Genomic DNA, 19,100 nt, shown 5'->3' with positions numbered 1-19,100 from the left:
GAGCCCAGGATTTGCTTTTCTTTTCTTTTTCTTTTCTTTTTCTTTTTTCTTTCTTTCTTTTTTTTTTTTTTTTTTTTTTTACAGATTCTTGCTTTGTTGCCAGGCCAGAGTGCAGTGGCACTATCTGGGCTCACAGCAACCTCCGCCTCCTGGGTTCAAGTGATTCTCCTGCCTCAGCCTCCCAAGTAGCTGGGACTACAGGCACATACCACCACACCCAGCTAATTTTTGTATTTTTGTAGAGATGGGGTCTCACCATGTTGGCTAGGATGGTCTCGATCTCTTGACCTTGTGTCCTGCCCGCCTCGGCCAGGATTTGCATTTTATACTCCAATACCGTCTTGTGCTTTATACCTCCTACTTTATTGCTGGCCTCATCTCATTTGCTCACAGTGTCCCCCTGCTGGAATGTGCTCCTCACCACCCGTTCCTCCTCTGAGAGATACAGCTCAGGTGTTGCCTCCTAAGGGAAACCTTCTTAAATCTGGGTTAGATTGGATTGGGGGTCCCTCCTCTGTGCTCCCACAGTATCTTGTACCTCAGGTCAGAATCCTGTGCCATCATCATTTACATATCTCCCCTCTCACTAGGACCTGAGTTCTTGGAGCACTGAGACCTGCTTTAATTCATCTGATTTCCCAAGAGTTAGTCCAGGGACTGACAAATAATTTGCAGTTCAGTAAATATAGAATAAATGAGTAAAAGAAGGATGTATTTCTTAAGAGACAGTTTTATTTTTCAGGCAAGAAAGTGTAGTTGAGCTTTGCTGGTCTTTAGAGTCAGACAATCCTGTTTGAATAGGAGACTTTCCCACTTAGCTGTCATCTCGGGCAGGTTATCTTGGGTCAGGTGGCTTGGGGTGGTGGTTTCATGCTCAGACCCCAGAACTGGGCTGCTTGTATCCAAATCCTAGTTCCCCCACAAAAGGGGTGGGGGCTTCTTTAAAATGTTAATGTTACTATTTCGATACACTGGGCGGTAGAAAGTATGCTATCTTAGCCAGCAGTACTTTTTTGAGGCTTCTTTTACTAAGTAGAGACGGGCTCAAATGCTGCCTTTCCTTCTCTATCTCTATACTGACAGAGGTCATTACTCTTTGGTAAGGTCCAAAGGCTTTAGAATTTTAGAAGAATGGGTGGGTGGAACCAGTGATTTTGGTGGTATTTGGATCACCCCATAAGACTCTCGGATGGCCCCAAATTGAGCTGCTTTTTAATACCAAATCTCAGTCTGCGGCTTGCTTCCATTTGGGGAGAGAGCCTAATTAACTCGTAGCTGGAAAGAACTGCAGGTCTGCCACCCCCCAGGCAGAGAATTCAAAAGGAAGTGGATAGCTGTGTAAATAACACTGCTTTAAGGGGCATTTAAGCCAATGCTCTTTGTTAAGGAAATTGATGGCTTTGTAAGTACTGCGTCTGAAGGGAGTACTTGAGCTGAAGGTCCCCATCTCGCCTCGTAAATTTCCTAATGGACTGTGGGCCTGGAGGCTGGGCCCAGCGTGTTCAATCACTTGCCAACAAAAACTCGGATTTCACTCTAAAAAAATTAAAAACGTTTAACCAAAACATAAGTTATTGAGCCTGTGCAGTTTAACTGTGGCACAAGGTAGCAGAGACAGATTACTTCCTTTAAGGAAAGGGAAACTCCTCATCTTTTACTTTAAAAAATTTGTTTTTTAAATGCTGGATGTGGTGCTACGTGCTTTCTCAACAGCTTCTCATTTTTTTGTCCTCATAACAACAGTTGGGAAGATAGTCATTATTTTGCCAATTTGCCAAAGAGGAAACGGACTCAGGGCTAAAGTGTGCTGGTCATTGACACCAGCTAATTAGTGAAGAGCCAGGTTGTGATCACAGCTCCATCAGGCCCCTGAGCCCCCAAGTAGTGTCAAATCATAGGGCATCCGAGAGAGAATCAGATCAGCCCATCTCATCAGATTCTCCTGAATATCCACATCCATTCAAAATAGATTAACTGGACAGCATGGGAATGACTTACCCTCTTGAAACCTCAATTTCATTGTCTGTAAAATGGGGATAATAATAGGACCAAACACGGGGCTCTTCTACATTTGAATGCATTATGTATTTGAAACATTTAGCACAATGCCCAGCATGGAGAAAGTCATCCAGTTATTCATTTCACAAATACGCTAAGTACAATTTTAACTGGGGAAGCGGATGATGGTATAGGAAGACCTAGTGAGGGGCCATTAGCCCTTCTGGGGGTGGGTTTCCAGGCAGGTTTTTGAGAGGTTAAACTGTGAATAAAGGACAAATGGGGACTAGTCACAGAAAAGGCAGCTCTGGGGATTTGAAGAAAGCTTCTGCAAACGTGGGGAGGTGAGAGGGAGCATGGTCCACTCAGGGCAACGACAATTTGTGTCTGGAGCTTAGACTAGAGTGCGTTCGAGAAGAGAGAAGCCTGCAGAGGCAGGCAAGGACCAGAGTACACCTTGTCAATCATCATCAAGCTCCTGTTGGGAAAAGTTGAATGAATAACTCAGTATCTTCTAGGGCAACCACTTTCAATTTTAGACCAACTGTACTTTGTTAGAAGAGTTTTCCATTGTGTCCTCCCTGAGCCTTCTTTTCTTCAGGTTAAGCATCTTCATACCTACATGATTATTGCTCAGTGGTTGGTGCCTATCCAGGGTCCTATTCTTTGACCATATCCTACCACATCAGTGGCCCAGAATTGGCCTCTTCAGCCATGACTGGTCCAGCTAGGACTGGAGACAACTTCTCTGGCCTCTAGCTTGGAATCTGTAGCCAATGACTCAATCTGCAATCTCCTGCTTTTGTTTGGGCAAACACATCCTTCATTTGGCGGAATCTGACTTCAGAGTGACTGCTTCTTGGAACTTTTTGTGAACATGAATAGTTATGATGACTCTTATCATCCCTGATCAAAAAGGGCAGTGGTTTTGATTGATATTTTCAAATGTTCCCAGTTAACTCTTAAGATTTAGGACCAGGCCAGGCGCGATGGCTTACACCTATAATCCCAGCACTCTGGGAGGCTGAAATGGGCGGATCACAAGGTCAGGAGTTTAAGACAAGCCTGACAAACATGGTGCAACCCTGCCTCTACTAAAAATACAAAAATTAGCCGAGTATAGTGGTCCGTGCCTGTAATCCCAGCTACTTGGGAGGCTGAGGCAAGAGAATCGCTTGAACCCGAGAGGCGGAGGTTGCAGTGAGCCAAGATTGTGCCACCGCACTCAAGCCCAGGTGACAGAGCGCACTCAAGCCCAGGTGTCAAAAAAAGAAAAAGAGAAAAGATTTAGGACCAATTTATTTCTGTCTCCCTCCCTCCCTCCCTCCCTTCCTTCCTTGCTCCCTCCCTCCCTCCCTGCCTCCCTTTCTTCCTTCTCTCCCTGCTTTCCCTCTTCTTATTGAGAGATGAGAAAGACATATACACACCTTGTTAAAGAAGAAAATTACAGCTAAGCAATACAAATCAGAGCATATAGATTTAAGTTATTATAGCATTTTTATTCTAAGGGCTGAAGAGTAACCCATTCATTACATAAGAAAAAGAAACCTTACCCAAGAGCAATCCTGTGCACTGTCTCTCTTCTGTTCTGTAGAGGACTGCAGTGTGTCTCACCAGCTTGGAGATAGAAGACACTGTGGCTTGAATGGCTCATCTTTTTAGACTTATCTAAACCATATAGCAGGAGGATGGTCTTTGAGGTGAACCAAACCAGTCAGAGTTCAGGGTGGGAGGGATCCATTTTAACACTCTGGTTTCTGCATGGGAGCCCTACCAAGAACATAGCATGCTGCGGTCACCTTAGTCACAACCAGCTATGCCAGATTGGGGTAACTGGCTTGGTTTTCATGTGGTGCCTGACTCATCCTCGAGTCCTTGGCCCACTGGTAGACATAGCATCCACTTGTCCAAGCTTCTTTCTTTGCTGGACTCTTATGCATGCCCTATCAGAATGACGGGCTGCTTGTTTTACTGGATTGCAGAATAGATATGCATATACATATATATATATATATAGATATATAGCATATATATAGCATATATGTAGCATATATATATAGCATATATATATAGCATATATGTAGCATATATATAGCATATATATAGCATATAAATAGCATATATATATAGCATATAAATAGCATATATATAGCATATATATGGCATATATGTGGCATATATATGCCATATATATGGCATATATGTGGCATATATATATCATATGTATATATAACTATATATATAGCATATATATAGCATATATATATAGACTTTCATTTGCATGCATTGTTTTACTTAATGCTTACAAACATGCATTTCTCACAGAGCAATTTTTATTTGACATTGAATATTCCCAATATTTGTATAATAAGCCTTAATCAGCCAGTCAGAACCCTTGACCTCTAACAATTATGCAGCATTCAGTGAGTTACTTAATCTTTCTAAGTTTCAGTTGCCACTTTATACAGAGAAGCATAGGAATTAGAATCATATAGAATGTCTAGAGAACCTTGCAGTGTTAAAACGTTCATTCGTTCAGCAAATATTTCTGATTATCTTCTATGTGCTAGTATCTGACTGCAACAATGCACACAACAGCCTATGTTTCTGCTCTCAAGGAGTTGCCATTCTGTTTTAGAGAGAATACAATTATCAAGCAAACATTTGAAGAAGTGAGATCATGCTATGAAGGGAATAAAATAGACTAGTGGTATAGACACTCTAGTGAAGGTGAAAACTATTTTTTGATAGTGTGTTTAGAAAAGTCCTCACTGAGAAGGTAATGGTTGAGCTAAGACCTAAACAAAAAATTAGAAAAGCCATTTGATAATTGGGGAGATGAGGTCTGGATTGTATCTGCAAAAGTAAAATGTGAAAACAACACAGCTTATAGTTTTTATGTTTGAGTAGTTTTTAGTTTTCACAGCATTATTTTACTTTATCTTTACACCCACTTTTGAAAATGGGTAGGAAATTAATACTGTCATTTTTTTAATAAGCAAAAAGAATCAGATGCAGAATGATGATGTATGTTACTGGTACCATGAAAGTAAGTTAGCAACAGAGTTGAGGCACACACTTTACCTTCTGGCCCCTTATTCCATCTGCTTTTCGTTATAGTTCTATGCATGTTTTTCAGAATGGGTTCATCATCTACACCCTTCTCGATCTTCATTTTGCTGATCATGTTTCTCCATCTTTTTTTTTTTTCATGTTTCCCCTCTTAACTGAATAACTGATTTAGTGATCAAAGGGCAAAATGTCAAGAACCAAATATATCTTAGAGTGACACAGCTAAAAGGGATCACAAAGCTACTTGATTTAACTCTTATTCTATACAAGGGGAAACTGCAGCCCAGAGAGGGAAAGTGACTTGTCCAAAGTCATAGGGTTGATCAGGGCATCTATTCTAATCTCCAGTTCCCTTGACTCCCTGACCATTACTGTAGCAGGCTGCAGAGTTTGAGAAAGTGTCTCATATTTTCTCTCTTTTCTTTCTCTCTCTCTCTTTCTTTCTTCCTTCGTTTCTCTCTCTCTTTTTTTAATATGGAGATACAATCACACTAAAACTGCTGAAACTCCCTTTGTAGTTTGCCATCTTTTATTACCCTCTTTCTTTGCCACTTTTTGCACACTCTCTGCATATCAATGTTTTGGATTTTTTTTTTTCCGTTTATTAGCTTATATTATCCAGGCCAAATTTCATTTCGTTATTTCCTGCCCATACTTTTATAGACCTTTGGGTCCTAGGTATTGCTCTTCCTTCTGTTTGTGGTTAGAATGCCAGCCTATCTCTTGGCTGCTATATAATTCATGTGACACTGGATTTTACCCCCTCTTTCATATCTTGAGATATCATTGAAACCCAAAAGAGAACTGGCTGAAAGTCATTTAGGGCTTTGAACATTCTGCTCTGTTGGCTGCATTGTCATTTATAAGGATTACTATCTTTGCTTATAATCTTTTTAAGCCATTCAAATTACTATACTAAATTTAAGGTGATGTAAATGCATCTTCAAGTTCCAATTCATAAGACTGTCAAATCTCTTTATTAAATTTTACTCTAATATGTGCTACCTTTCCTATCCAGATATTCCATTTCTTTTCAAATTCAGTTAGGATAGAAAATAAAACAATATATAAGACAGATGGTGAGGCATGATGTCTCATAGGAAAAAAAATATATTGTGGGACAATTTGTGTAGAATTGGATTTTCCCCCTAATATGTGCTTGGATTTATGCTCTGACCTCTTTATAATTAATATTTTCATAAAAATTTTTACATAATACTATCTGCTAAAGCAGATTGAAATCAGGTTTGAGACATCTTCAGAATCATTGATAACAGAGATTCTAAAACTCCAAAATAACTTTGTTAATTCATCATTTACTGAGTATCTGCTATGAGATTGACACTATCCTAAGTATTCGGGATATTAATTAAAGTAAGACAAGGGCCAGAAATATCTGAAAATTCAAGAGCTGTACAAAATCATTCATTTATTCACTTATTCATGTATTTTTAAACATGACATAATATAGCCAGGTAGTTTTCTTGACCCTAATGGAAAAGATGCACTTTGAAACATGCTTCTATTAAACTTGTGTTGGTTGTATGGGAGCAGGGAACAATAATAAATAAATATTTTTTTATTTTTTATTTTATTTATTTTAAATAAAATAAATATTTAAAATAGTGAATACTACAGTAAAGGAAATAAAACAATATGGTATGCTACTTTGCAGTGGGGATGGAGGATTAGAATGTGAATTAACTGCTTGTTACTTGAATATTTGAAATGACTGCTAAATAATGAAGAGGTCATGAGAAAAGCCAAGAAAGAGATATTCCAGAAAATGTGAACATCAAGTTCAGGTTCTTGGATGCTTACTTAAGGAATAGACACTTGTTGTGTCGATAGATGTCTGTCTGGATGAATGAATGAATGAATGCATGAATGAATGGAAGGTAGTGAGCAAGGAGGACAGTAACAGAAGATGGAGGAATAAAGCAGGGGCTTGTAGGCCTGGATACAGGCTTTGAACTCTTCCACATGAGATGTTAAGCCATTGAGGAGTTTTAGATGAGGGGCATGGCATGGCGTAGTTTACGTTTTTAGAAGAGCAGTATAGCTGTTCTGAAGGAGGGATAGTTGGGAAACAAATGGTTGAGAAAAGAGAAGCAGATAGGCTGGTTAAGTGAGAATTGCAGCAGTGATGTTGGCTTGAACTAGGGTGGTAATGATAGAACAAATTAGATCTATTTGAAATATCCCAGGGAAAAGGAGCCTATAAGGTATACTGATGGACTTTGTGTGGTGTTAAAGGGTGAGCTGAAGAAAAGTAGGACAGATGACTGGGAAGGGTTTCGTTTGGTCATTGTTAAGCGATGGTGTTGTCATTTACTAAGGTGGAGAAAAAGGGAATGTGGGGAGAAATCAGTATTTTTGTTTTAGATATGTTTTTGATGTCTTTTGATGATTTTGTGATGCCTTTAAATAGGCAGATATTTAGTAGAGATATAATTTTAGGCAGTTGGGACTCAGAGAAGAGGTCATATCTAAGGCTATAAATGTTTCAGTGATTGGCACATAGAGGTTTTAAAATTTTTATTTAGAAACTGAGACAGGATGAGAAACTGTAGATAAAAAAGAAAAAGGGGTCCCCATCTAACCCTGAAGTCTGGCAGCATTCCATGTAGAGTTAGGGAAGGAGAAGCCCTGAAATGAGTCTGTGGGGGAGGAGCCCAGACAACTAGGATGACATGATGTCATGGAAGTCAAGAGAGGGAGGACTGCAAGAAGACAGGAGGGGGCTACTTCTTTATATGCTTCAAGGCAGTCTAGCAAGATGGGGATTTTGACATCATGCTCAGCTTTAGCAACTTTGAGGTTGATGACGACGTTAATGAGATTGATTTTGGTGGAGTGGTGAGTATAGAAGCTAGACTGGAGAGAACCGATAGGTGAAGTGCAGGAGACAAAGTGAATAACACTAGTTTAGATAACGCAATAAATTTTAGTGTGAATCATAGAAAGAGAAATGTGGGATAGGAGAAATAGTATTTAGGAGACGTATAACAGAATGAAAGGAGGTTTGCGTTTTTATTAATTTTAAAACTTTGTATTTTTCAAGAATTTTTACATTTTTAAATCTTTAGATGGGCTATATTCTATTTTGCTGATTTGGGAGACTAATGATGTAGGAAATAGAGGGAAATGGTTTGTACCAAACAAGTAGTGATGCAGAAAAGTGAGAGATGTCATGGAGCTGAAGTTGCTAGAACTGAATCTTAATGGAAGACTCATAGGCAGGACCAGCCTTTCAGGCTAAGGAAGTAAGGGCAGATGCTCTGAGATGTGAGTTCTGGGAAAGAACTAGATGCATTTGACGGTGGAGGTGTGGTTGGAACTAAGAATAAATAGGAAAGTTGGAGCTAGATTACAAAAAGACTTGAAAGCTAGTTGGGGAAGTTAAAATTTTGTAGGAGTCTATGAAGTATTTCAAACAGGCCGGGCACGGTGGCTCACGCCTGTAATCCCAGCATTTTGGGAGGTCAAGGCAGGCAGATCACCTGAGGTCGGGAGTTCGAGACCAGCCTGACCAATGTGGAGAAACCCCGTCTCTATTCAAAATACAAAAAATTCGCCGGCTTGGTGGCGCATTCCTGTAATCCCAGCTACTCAGGAGGCTGAGGCAGGAGAATCACTTGAACCCACGGGGGTTGCAGTGAGCCAAGATTGCACCATTGCACTTCAGCCTGGGCAACAAGAGCAAAACTCTGTCTCAAAATAAATAAATAAATAAATAAATAAATAAAGTATTTCAAACATGAAAATATTCATATTTTAGATAAATCATTCATAGATTCATAGGCTGCTTTGTGAGAAGGGATTGAGGTGAGGAAGATGCAAAGCCAGTTTTGCGTGTGTAAGGGCTAAGTAGATAGAATATGAGGCTGTGCTACAGGTGCCTTCCTTGATGGGCCTGAGTGTAGAGTTAGTGTGATAATGTGATTACTTCCAGGGATGCTCTTCTTTTCCAGTGCCTTCAGTTTGTTGGAGGATGCTTGATTCTCACAGTGAAACACAGGGAGGAATTTCTGGCCCATGTGGGTATGTGGCCAACCTTTGAAGGAACTGGAAACCAACTTAAGCTCCTCAGATTCAGGTCTCCTTCAGTAGACCTAATCAGCATCTGAAGCTTGTTAGCAGATTCATGGTTCCTTAGGAGCCCTCACTACCCTGTCTTTTGTACTCTGGGCAGGCTGATCTGGTTGAGGAGGTTAAGAAGAAACCCTGGTTTGAATAGAATTAAATGAGGTCAGCAATGTGGGTTTGACACGAAGCCTTTGAAAGATAGGCTATATAAAGTCAAGATATTTCTGTCCCAGAGGAAACATATGCCAATATATAGCCACCTCCCAGCCCCACCCAAGCTTCCCCTTTGTAAACCTTCAGCAGGTAAGCACTCCTGCTCCCCCTGTTCCAAGAAACTAACGTTTAAGTACAAAGATCACGCTTTGTTGTGTGTGGGGGTGTTTCTTTTTGTTGCTGTTTGGAAGAATTGTGATGTGGCATAAAGACTGTTGTTACTGAACCCATCTCTAAATAAACAGCTAAACTTAAAATATTCTACTTTTTTCCTGGCCTTTAAAGATCTTTTTGAAAAGTAATCGTTGGACTAAAAGAGAATATCATAATGCCAATCACTGTTTTATTAGCTAGAAATAGAAATAGATGCTAATTTCTCAAAAGCTGTCCTATCTTTATTTGCAAGAAATTTAGAAAGACAGGTGAATCCACTCATCGTTTGGAAGGAGGTTCATTTCAGAAGAGTGCACATTCAAAATCTTTGCTTTCTCCTTGAGCTCTAAATTAGTGACTAAGAACTCTCATCTCCTCATCTACAGGTAGTTTTGTGTATGTTTGGTTTTCTTTTTGGCTCATCAATGGGCTGGAAGATTAGTAACCTTAATAGCTTCCCAGACTAGTTATATTTAGCCAATACCAGTGAATGTTACAAAAAGTGAAATCAGAGATTTCCGAAAGTAATATTGAGACTTACTTAAGGGTAACCAACTATTTTGCTCCCAGAATTATATACTGAAAAGTGGGCTGGGCATGGTGGCTCACACCTGTAATCCCAGCACTTTGGGAGGCTGAAGGGGGGGTGGATCACCTGGGGTTAAGAGTTCGAGACCAGCCTGACCAACATGGTGAAACCCCGTTTCTACTAAAAATACAAAAATTAGCCGGATGTGGTGGCGGGTGCCTGTAATCCCAGCTACTCAGGAGGCTGAGGCAGGAGAATTGCTAGAACCCAAGAGGAAGAGGTTGCAGTGAGCCAAGATCGCACCATTGCATTCCAGCCTGGGCAACAGAGCGAGACTCGGTCTCAAAAAAAAAAAAAAAAAAAAAAAGAAAAGAAAAGAAAAGAAAAGAAAAATTTCAAAGTCTCCTCATTTCTAAAGGATAATTTCGATTTATTTAACATAGTATTGCAATCTTTTTTAAATCTAGCTTCAGATCAGTTTCTCACTGTATTAGTTCCAGGATTTACTGCATTCCCTTACTCAAGTATTGGTCAAAGTTTATCCTTTACTCAGACACCTCTCTTTGCGTGCTCAAATTATTTATACCCTCTAAGATGTTTCTCCCAAATCATTTTGTCAAGGAAGCCTTCTCTCATTTTCCCAAGAAGTATTGATAGGAGGAGGGCCTGTCCTGATTCATTAACGTATTTCCAGCACCAGCACAAGAAGAAGCAGATGTTAGTATATTGATTAAATGAATTTATAGACTTCTCCAGTTCTCATCTACTGATTAGAAGATATTTTAGCTGGGGATTGCAATAGCCCTCACTCCTAAAATCTCCAGAAAGCTTTGGTAGCTCTTATGTGTTGCTCATTCATTGCTGAAATAATAAAAAATGAAGTACTGGGTTCTTAGTGTTAGCTGGGCATCTCAGAAATGTTTGAGAAGCAATCCCTTGGGGTTTAATTTTGAAAACTGCAATCCCAACGTTTGAGGAAATTTTATAGTGAAGCTGATAAATCTTTTAGAAAAAGTGTGACATACCCTATAAGAAGGTGCCTCTGTTTTGATGAAATCTGGTTTGTAGTACTATCATGGTGTGGTCAGTAATAGCATTAAAAAAAGTACACAAGCACCTAGTTAGTTTAGTCTATGTATAATCTGGTAATAAATGAACTCAAAGATAAATCCGTTGTTACCTTTCATTTGTTGTTTATCTAGTCATATATTCCTCAATCACTGGTTTGGTGTCCCCTTTACTCTGAGCACTGTTATGGGTTGGAAATACTACCGTGAAGGACTCCACAATTCTGTTCGCAGAGATCTTGTCTGCCTGATAAGGAAACAGACCCACAGACAGACAGTGAGGAAACTGTGATGGAAGAAATCTAGGAACTGTGATAACACAGGAATGACACTCAGCTAGGGTGGGAGTCAGGAAAAAGGGATGAGGAATAGAGAAGACTTGCAAAGGAGATGCTCTAGATGAACCTTGAAGAACCAGTGGGAGTTAGCAAAGTGAAAAATGGAAAGCACATTTCAGGCAGAGAAAAACAACCTTTGTAAGGGCGTGGAGAAATGAAACGGAATGTTCGTGTGGAATGTGCATGAAGAGGACAGTTTGTGGATGGTCTTGTATGCCAAGCTAAGGAAAATGATGTTTTTTAAAATTATTTTTATGTGTTTATTTATTTTTTTTTGAGACAGAGTCTTGCTCTGTCGCCCAGGCTGGAGTGCAGTGGCGTGATCTCAGCTCACTGCAACCTCCACCTCCCATGTTCAACTGATTCTCCTGCCTCAGCCTCCTGTGTAGCTGGGATTACAGGCATACACCACCATGCCTGGCTAATTTTTGTATTTTTTGTAGACACAGCGTTTCACCATGTTAGCCAGGCTGGTCTTGAACTCCTGACCTCGGATGATCTGCCCGCCTCAACCTCCCAAAGTGCTGGGATTACAGGCATGAGCCACCATTTCTGGCAGAAAATGACCTTCTATAAGTAGCGGGGATCTATCAAAGGAGGGGCATGGTAAGATTTGTATGTCAGGTAGAAGACTTATAGCCAAAATACCTTAAATTATCCCACTATCCTAGAGAATACACATTATCTCAGGCCATGTTTGAAGAACACATTGACTTCAGTTAGCTTTTACAGTAACCGATAACTTATGACTATCTGTTCAACGTTTTGAAACTGATGAGAGTCAATGTGAAGGCAAGTTTCCTTGTGAAAATTATCCCTAATATCTTGTACTGAGAAGACACGAGTAATTTAATTTCTTCCTCCCTTCTCCAGCTCTGACCTCTTTAACCTCTTTAGGTATTTCTGTCACTTATTCACCTGAGTGATTCTAGTGACATCATAAATTCCCAAAGTTTCTAATCCAGCTAAGTTAATTATTGTCCACCAATTGTGTTGAAATCATTCCAATGTAAGTCAATATATTCTTTTCTTTAGGTTGTTACTTTTTTCTTTTGTTTGTTTACTTGCTTCCTTGGCATTTATATTGAAAATAGCTCATGCATCCTCTTTAATCATGTCTATCCTTCAAGATACCTTAGGGTCTAGGGCTGGGTAGAGAAAAGTAGAATCTCTAATTAAGAAGACTTCTTCTCCAACTCCAACCTCATTATCATCATTGTTAAGAATAGACCCTGTGTCTTTAAGACCAGTATTATTTTCCCATCTCAGTCTGTTATGTTATTTGATCATCCTCAGAACCTTGTTGAGAAAGTCTAAAATGTAACTTTGTTTTCATTTTATATATGGGGAAACTGAGGCATAGGGAGGTAAAATACCATGTCCAAGATTAACCAATAATCAGAAATAGATCAAGAGCTGGAATCCAGAATTTCTGACTTCAAGGATAAGAACTCTTAACAATAGCTCTAACCTGAGCCTTTGCTTCAAGGTAAACTAATATCATTTTCCTAAGATTTGGTTTTCCAAGCTTTCAAATGGGAATAACGATCTCTGTGCATCTTAAGTAGTGTCCTGCAGATGTGCCTCAGGAACTCAGGGACATGGCATTTCACCGTGATGCTCCAGATAAATGAAAATAAGTCAGCTGGTGGCAGTATCAACTATGTCTGTCCACTTACACCAAGTCCATCTGCCTCGGGCTCTTGAAGCTGAACTCATTTCTTCCAAAAGGAAAAGAAAGTTTCTGGCATATGAAATCTCCACTGGGGAAGACAGACTTTGCTAATGGCACCTACCCACGTCAAGTCTCTTAGCTGGATAGAGCAGATTTCTAAATGTGTCACCACATGAAAGGGAATGAATCTGAAGTGAGGAATTCCCTGATATGAGGGGAAGATGGCGTGGGATGGAGAAATCAGAATGCCCAGTGCAATCCCACTATCAGCTAGTCACCACCTGGCTTACAGCTCCATTTCCTTCTCCCTAAGACATAGTCTAAAGAAAATAGTCAAAGGGTACAGAGTTTAAACTGTATTTGGTTGAGAGTATATACATCGGGGATGCCAGATTTTGGTCATTCGTTCGTTCAACAAATATTTATTGAAAGTGTATTATGTTTTCAGGATGTGTATGTGTATAAAAGTGTGTATGTGTGCACATGAATGTGTATGTCTGTGTATAATTTTCTTAGTACCCCTCACAGTGAAATTTACTGTATTATTATCAATGCTACCTAGCTACTACACGGAAGTTATTTGACCTTGGTATTGACTTCAGACTCTTTTCACTACAACCTGCTCAGCATCTAGCAGAAAGTATTTAAGGAGCACCAAGTAAATTGATGTAATGAAAACAAGACCAGTTTGTTTTAGTGTTTTGTTGTTGCTGTCTTTGTTTTTTCCGGCCGCACATTTGTATTCCATTCCTCACTCTGTTCTCTTCTGTGCTTGGGGCAGAGGGAGTAGAGAGGGAGAGAGAATTCCCCAGACACGGGCTGGCAGATGTAGCTGAAGGGCCCCCGGGACACTAGTAGCAACAGAAACTGAATAGCTGTGTCCAAGGATGTTATTTTAAAAAGAGACTCACAATAGCTTTGTCAGCAGAATCTTGGAGAAGAAACTGCATCTTCTCTCTCTCTTTCTCTCTCTCTCCCTTGTTTTCTTTTTAACTCCATCTTTTTTTTCTGTCTTTTAACTCTTCCTCTACGTATCTATATATCATCTATTACTTATCGACCTGCCTGCATACCTGTTTACCTACCTGTGTCTATTTCTACCTTTCCTCCATTCTCAGGTTCTGCTGATTCCTAGCAGACAAATTTATTGTGGTCTTTAACATAATCAGGAAGAAATTAGCCTTTAGAAGAACTAAAATCTAACCCCAATTTCTGTCATTCCGAGAGGTTTTTTGCTAAGGAAATTAAGTCATTTTAGAGACTAGATCTTACCCTTACGGAGAACATAATCTTATCCTATTTTTCTTTATATTGGAGGAGAAGAAAGTGATACCAAGAATTAGGCACCCCTATGATCTTATTTCCAAGAGGTTGTTTTCGTCATTCTGTAGCTATGGCATGTAGGGGGAAGATTTCTCTGCTAGGTGTAAAAGGGCCAGTCTTCTACTTCTTGCTCTGCTACCACCTGTCTCTGTGACCTGGAAGCAGATGGCTTCTTCCTCGAGCTCACAGTTTTCCATTAGATAAAATGGATGAAGGGGCCAGCATTATACCCACAGTCATCTGAAATCACTGCAACAACGCTGGGTAAATATCATTACCTCCATTTTTTTTTCAGATGAGGAAAATGAAGTTCAGAGAGGTTAGGTTATTTTATTTATGTCCTCTTTGTAGTGCTTATAGGAAGCAGAATTCAGATTTGTACCTACTTCTGCCTGATGTCAAAACCCTTGCTCTTTTCAGTTCTCTGTATTGGGTTTCTGAAGAGTAAACTCTGGATTTATGGCTGGTCACTCTTGGATTGGGCCTAGGTTATACGATATGTAGAGTGGCCACATTCACATGAGGTTGGAGCTACTGAGAAGTACTGAGCCTGTATTCTTTCTATATTGAACTGCCATGAATGCTACTGGTCACTTATAATGAATTGATTTATTCTGTTTCTTTTGCTCATTCTTTCTTTCTTTTTCTCTTTCTGTTTTTCTTTTGTTTTGTTTTGTTTTGTTTTTTTGTTTTTTTCAGACAGGGTCTTGCTCTGTCACCCAGGCTGGAGTGCAGTGGTGTGATCACTACTCACTGCAGCTCTGACCTACTGGGCTCAATAAATCCCCCCACCTCAGCCTCCTGAGTAGCTGGGACCACAGATGTGCACCACTGTGCCCAGCTAACTTTTGTATGTTTTGGAGAGACAGGGTCTCATCATGTTGCTCAGGCTCATCTGATTGCTCAAGTAATCTGCCTGCCTTGGCTCTCCCCAAAGTGCTGGGATTACAGGCATGAGCCACTGTGCCCGGCCCTATTTGGGCTCTTTTGATAGTATTTCACTGGGTAAACTGTTGGCAGAAATAAACAAGGGATTTTGCAGCTTGGAAGAAGTTCAGCATTCTGCTGCCCCTGAATCCAATGACTCTTCTTTTCAGATACTTAGCATCATAGAAATCTGTCTTGTTTCTCCTTGGCAGGGGCTCTTTCTAGCTAGGGGAAAGTTGCTTGAATGTGTTTCAAGTGAGCACTGATTTCACAAGCTGATTTAATTCCTCCACTTAGAAGCAAATCAACCCATTAAAAGAAGAGTATTTTTTTTTCTCTCGATGATTATTCTAGGATGTACAAAGCACATTTATGTTCATTTCCTATTAGAGTTCTATGGTTATCCTGAGAGGTTATCCTGGTTGGGACTATAATTTCTACATTACAGACTGGGGACGGGGGGAAGAGGCCAAGAAGTAAGTGAAGCCAGTTGTGCAAAGATACATAGCTAATGTAAGGGACAGAAACCAAACCCTTGTCTTTGGCCCTAAATTCAGTGCCCTCTCCAGAGCTCCCCTCTATTATTTTGTGGAAGAATGTTCTAAATCAAGCAGAAGCCTTAGGGTGACCATATATCCTGATTTGCCTGAGAAATTCAGATTTTCCCAGGATATGTTCCTTTTGTCTGGACATAATTTTTAATAGCACCACTATCATTTTCAAAGTGCTCTGGTTTGGATGATAAATTATATAGTAACCCTAAGACACTGGCTAACAACTATATTTCAAGGAGCTCAGAATCTTTCAAAAGTCCTGCAACATGTAGACTTAATAGCAGCACAGTGTGATAAGTGTTAAGATAGAAATCTTTATAAAATAGGCACCCACACAGGAGGTGGTATTTAGCTTTGCCTAGAAAAGTTGGGAAAATAGCACAGAAGAGCTGATGCTAGAATTAGTAAAAAGGTGGACAAGGTGATCTCTTTTGGTTGGCCACATTGAGGTTTTTCCTTGTATTGTTCTGTGTTGAAATATCAAGAAACATGCATAGGTCATACCTACTTAGAAGGCATCCTACTGCTAGCTTTGTGCTTCTGTTATCCTTGTCCTTGCAGCTAAGTGAGAATCATTGCAGCCGGCTGCAGCTTTAAATCATTCCAAACAGAAGCACTTGCTGTGGTTTAGACGACATGGGAGCTTGAGAATTCACTTGGTCTTTAACTAAAACTCCTAGGGTATCCGACAAGCCCTTAGAAGCCTATAGCATTAGACAGGAAGGGTTCTTGGTGTCTCAATAGCGTAACCTCTTTCTCTGCTCTGATGGTTGAGCCCAGTGTGGCAAGGAGACTTGTTCAAATTAACAGAGCAATTTGGTTTCAGAGCTGGAATTGAAGCCAGTGTCCCTTGTAAATCAGTTCATGTTTTAAAGCAAAACTGAAATCCTCTTTGGAGTTAAACAACCCCCAGTTTGCCTCTGTGAAATTCTTTTGTGTCAAATAATGCACTCAGAACTTGGAAAGTGAATGCCTGAGTTGGAGACCCAGATCAGGTATTAACACACTGTGTGATCTTGGGCAAGTTATTAAAGATGTATGGAATCTCAGTTTCCTCATCTGGAAGAATAATATCTTCCACATGAAGTTTTTATGAGGAATATTTCAAATAATGAAGGTGAAACTGTTTGTGAACTTTTTATTACAGCATAGACACACAACACAAGGTCTACCTTCTTTACATATTTTAAATGTAAAGTACAATATTGTTAACTATAAGCACACTATTTTACAGCAGATTCCTGTAACTTTTTCATGTTGCACAATTGAAACCACATACTCACTGAAAAGCAACTCTCCATTTCCTCCTCCCCCAAGATCCTGGAAACCACCATTTTACTTTCTACTTCTGTGAGCTTCCCTACTTTACATGCCATCTATAAGTCGAATCATGCAGTATTTGTCTTTCTGTGACTGGATTATTTCCCTTAACATGGTGGCCTCCACGTTTCCTATAACATGGTTGCCTCCTTGAACATGGTTCATCCATGTTGTTGCAGATGACAGAATTTCCTTCTTTTTTTTCAAGACTGAGTAATAGTCCATCGTGACTAATGTGATGGGCTTGACAGTACCAATGGTTTTGGTGGTCTGACTCTGCAGCTGCTGATGATTGCTGAGGCCAAAGAACAAATATTTATTTATTCTCTCCCTTTCTATGTCAATCTTTTGCAGATGAACCCAGCCGGTGCTATTTCCATGATGGTGATGGGGTATGTGAGGAGTTTGAACAAAAAACCAGCATTAAGGACTGTGGTGTCTACACGCCCCAGGGATTCCTGGATCAGTGGGCATCCAATGCTTCAGTATCTCATCAAGACCAGCAATGCCCAGGCTGGGTCATCATCGGACAGCCAGCAGCATCCCAGGTAAGATCCTAACCATGTGTGGCATTTCCTGCAGATATTCAAAGTCTCCGCTATGCCCCACAAGGCTACTCACCTTTAAGGCAGTGTCATTGGCTATAGCCACTTGAGCATATCTTTATTAAATGTACTGTTAGGGCTTCATGAATACCATTTGTAAAAGATTAGATCTGGAATTGTTAGGGCAGGGAACATTGTATGATAGGGTAATGACTGTCCTCCTATTTCCTTGCCTGTAATAACTAATATTTGGAGAAAGAGCTCCATTTTGCATATATCATGTATTTCAATGAGGTAAGAATGAATTTATATTGGAAGGCCCACTTTTTAGGGGGCGCCAAGCTGTGTACTACTTGAATTAACAGTAATTCTACAGTAATTTGCTATGTGGCCTTAGACTAGTTCTCCCACCTCTCTGGGCCCTATTTTTCGACTCATCCTTAAAATAAAGAGTAGTTGAGCTTGTTGATCTCCAAGGGCCTTCCCAATTCTAAGAAGCTGTGACTCATGCCTCAGTCCCCTAATGCACTATTTATGTGCCACAGTTCTTCCCCAAGGGACTGACAGCTTAGTCCAGGGAGTGAGAGTTTTGGGGCCACTAGTGCTTGTATGATTCTAGAGATGGCCATGCTGTCCCAAGAGCCCCCTTTCCAATTATCCTACCAAGGAAGCACCTGCCTTCCCCGAGACTCAAATTTCCCAGAGACACGACTCAGTGCTTCTGGCTGCCTGGCCTAGTGGCCTTTCAGAGACCAGCCTGCCTCCTGGCCTTGCAGATGAGCTGCTATTCCCAGGAATTCCTTTCCAATATTGCTTTCTTGATTTAGGTTTAGTGGGGTAGGCCTGGCTTCTAGATGAAAGAAAGATATGACCTTCCTCTGGGGTCCAGTGAAGAATCACTGGGTGAGGTACAGAATAGAACTACCTCATTTTTAGTTGTTGCCTGTATTTGATTATTTCTTCATTCACTTTTTGTTTATGTTTACATCACTAAAGCCTTTATTCATTTGCATTTATTTTTGAATGCCCTCAGGAGAGTGGAAACAAATGGTAACATGGCATTTCCTGATGCTTAACAATGTATAGTGCCAGCCTGCTGAATGAATGAATGAATGAATGAGTGCACAGACAGATGAATGGCTAGGGTTCATCCTCCCCCTGTGCCACGTCTGTACTTGGTGGAATCATCTGTGTGGTTGCATTTATCATACTGAACTCTGAAGTATCTGTTCGTTTGTCTGGCTCCCCCATTAGTCTGCTGGTTCTTTGAGAACAAGTATCAGTTTATTCATCTTTG

At 40.2% G+C, this 19,100-nt stretch overlaps 1 protein-coding gene across 1 annotated transcript in view; it reads left to right on the top strand.

Annotated features, from left to right (window-relative positions):
- The window catches only part of PAPPA (pappalysin 1), a 248,195-nt gene that overhangs the window by 130,965 nt on the left and 98,130 nt on the right, over nucleotides 1-19,100 (top strand). Inside the window, exon 10 of the mRNA XM_016961539.4 lies at nucleotides 17,613-17,806. Coding sequence (XP_016817028.3) covers nucleotides 17,613-17,806 — 194 coding nt within the window. The remainder of the gene's footprint in view (nucleotides 1-17,612; nucleotides 17,807-19,100) is intronic.

Source organism: Pan troglodytes, chromosome 11 (genome assembly GCF_028858775.2).
Source record: "Pan troglodytes isolate AG18354 chromosome 11, NHGRI_mPanTro3-v2.0_pri, whole genome shotgun sequence".
NCBI classification, from domain to species: Eukaryota; Metazoa; Chordata; class Mammalia; order Primates; family Hominidae; genus Pan; species Pan troglodytes.
This window is presented reverse-complemented; position numbering and strand designations above follow the sequence as displayed.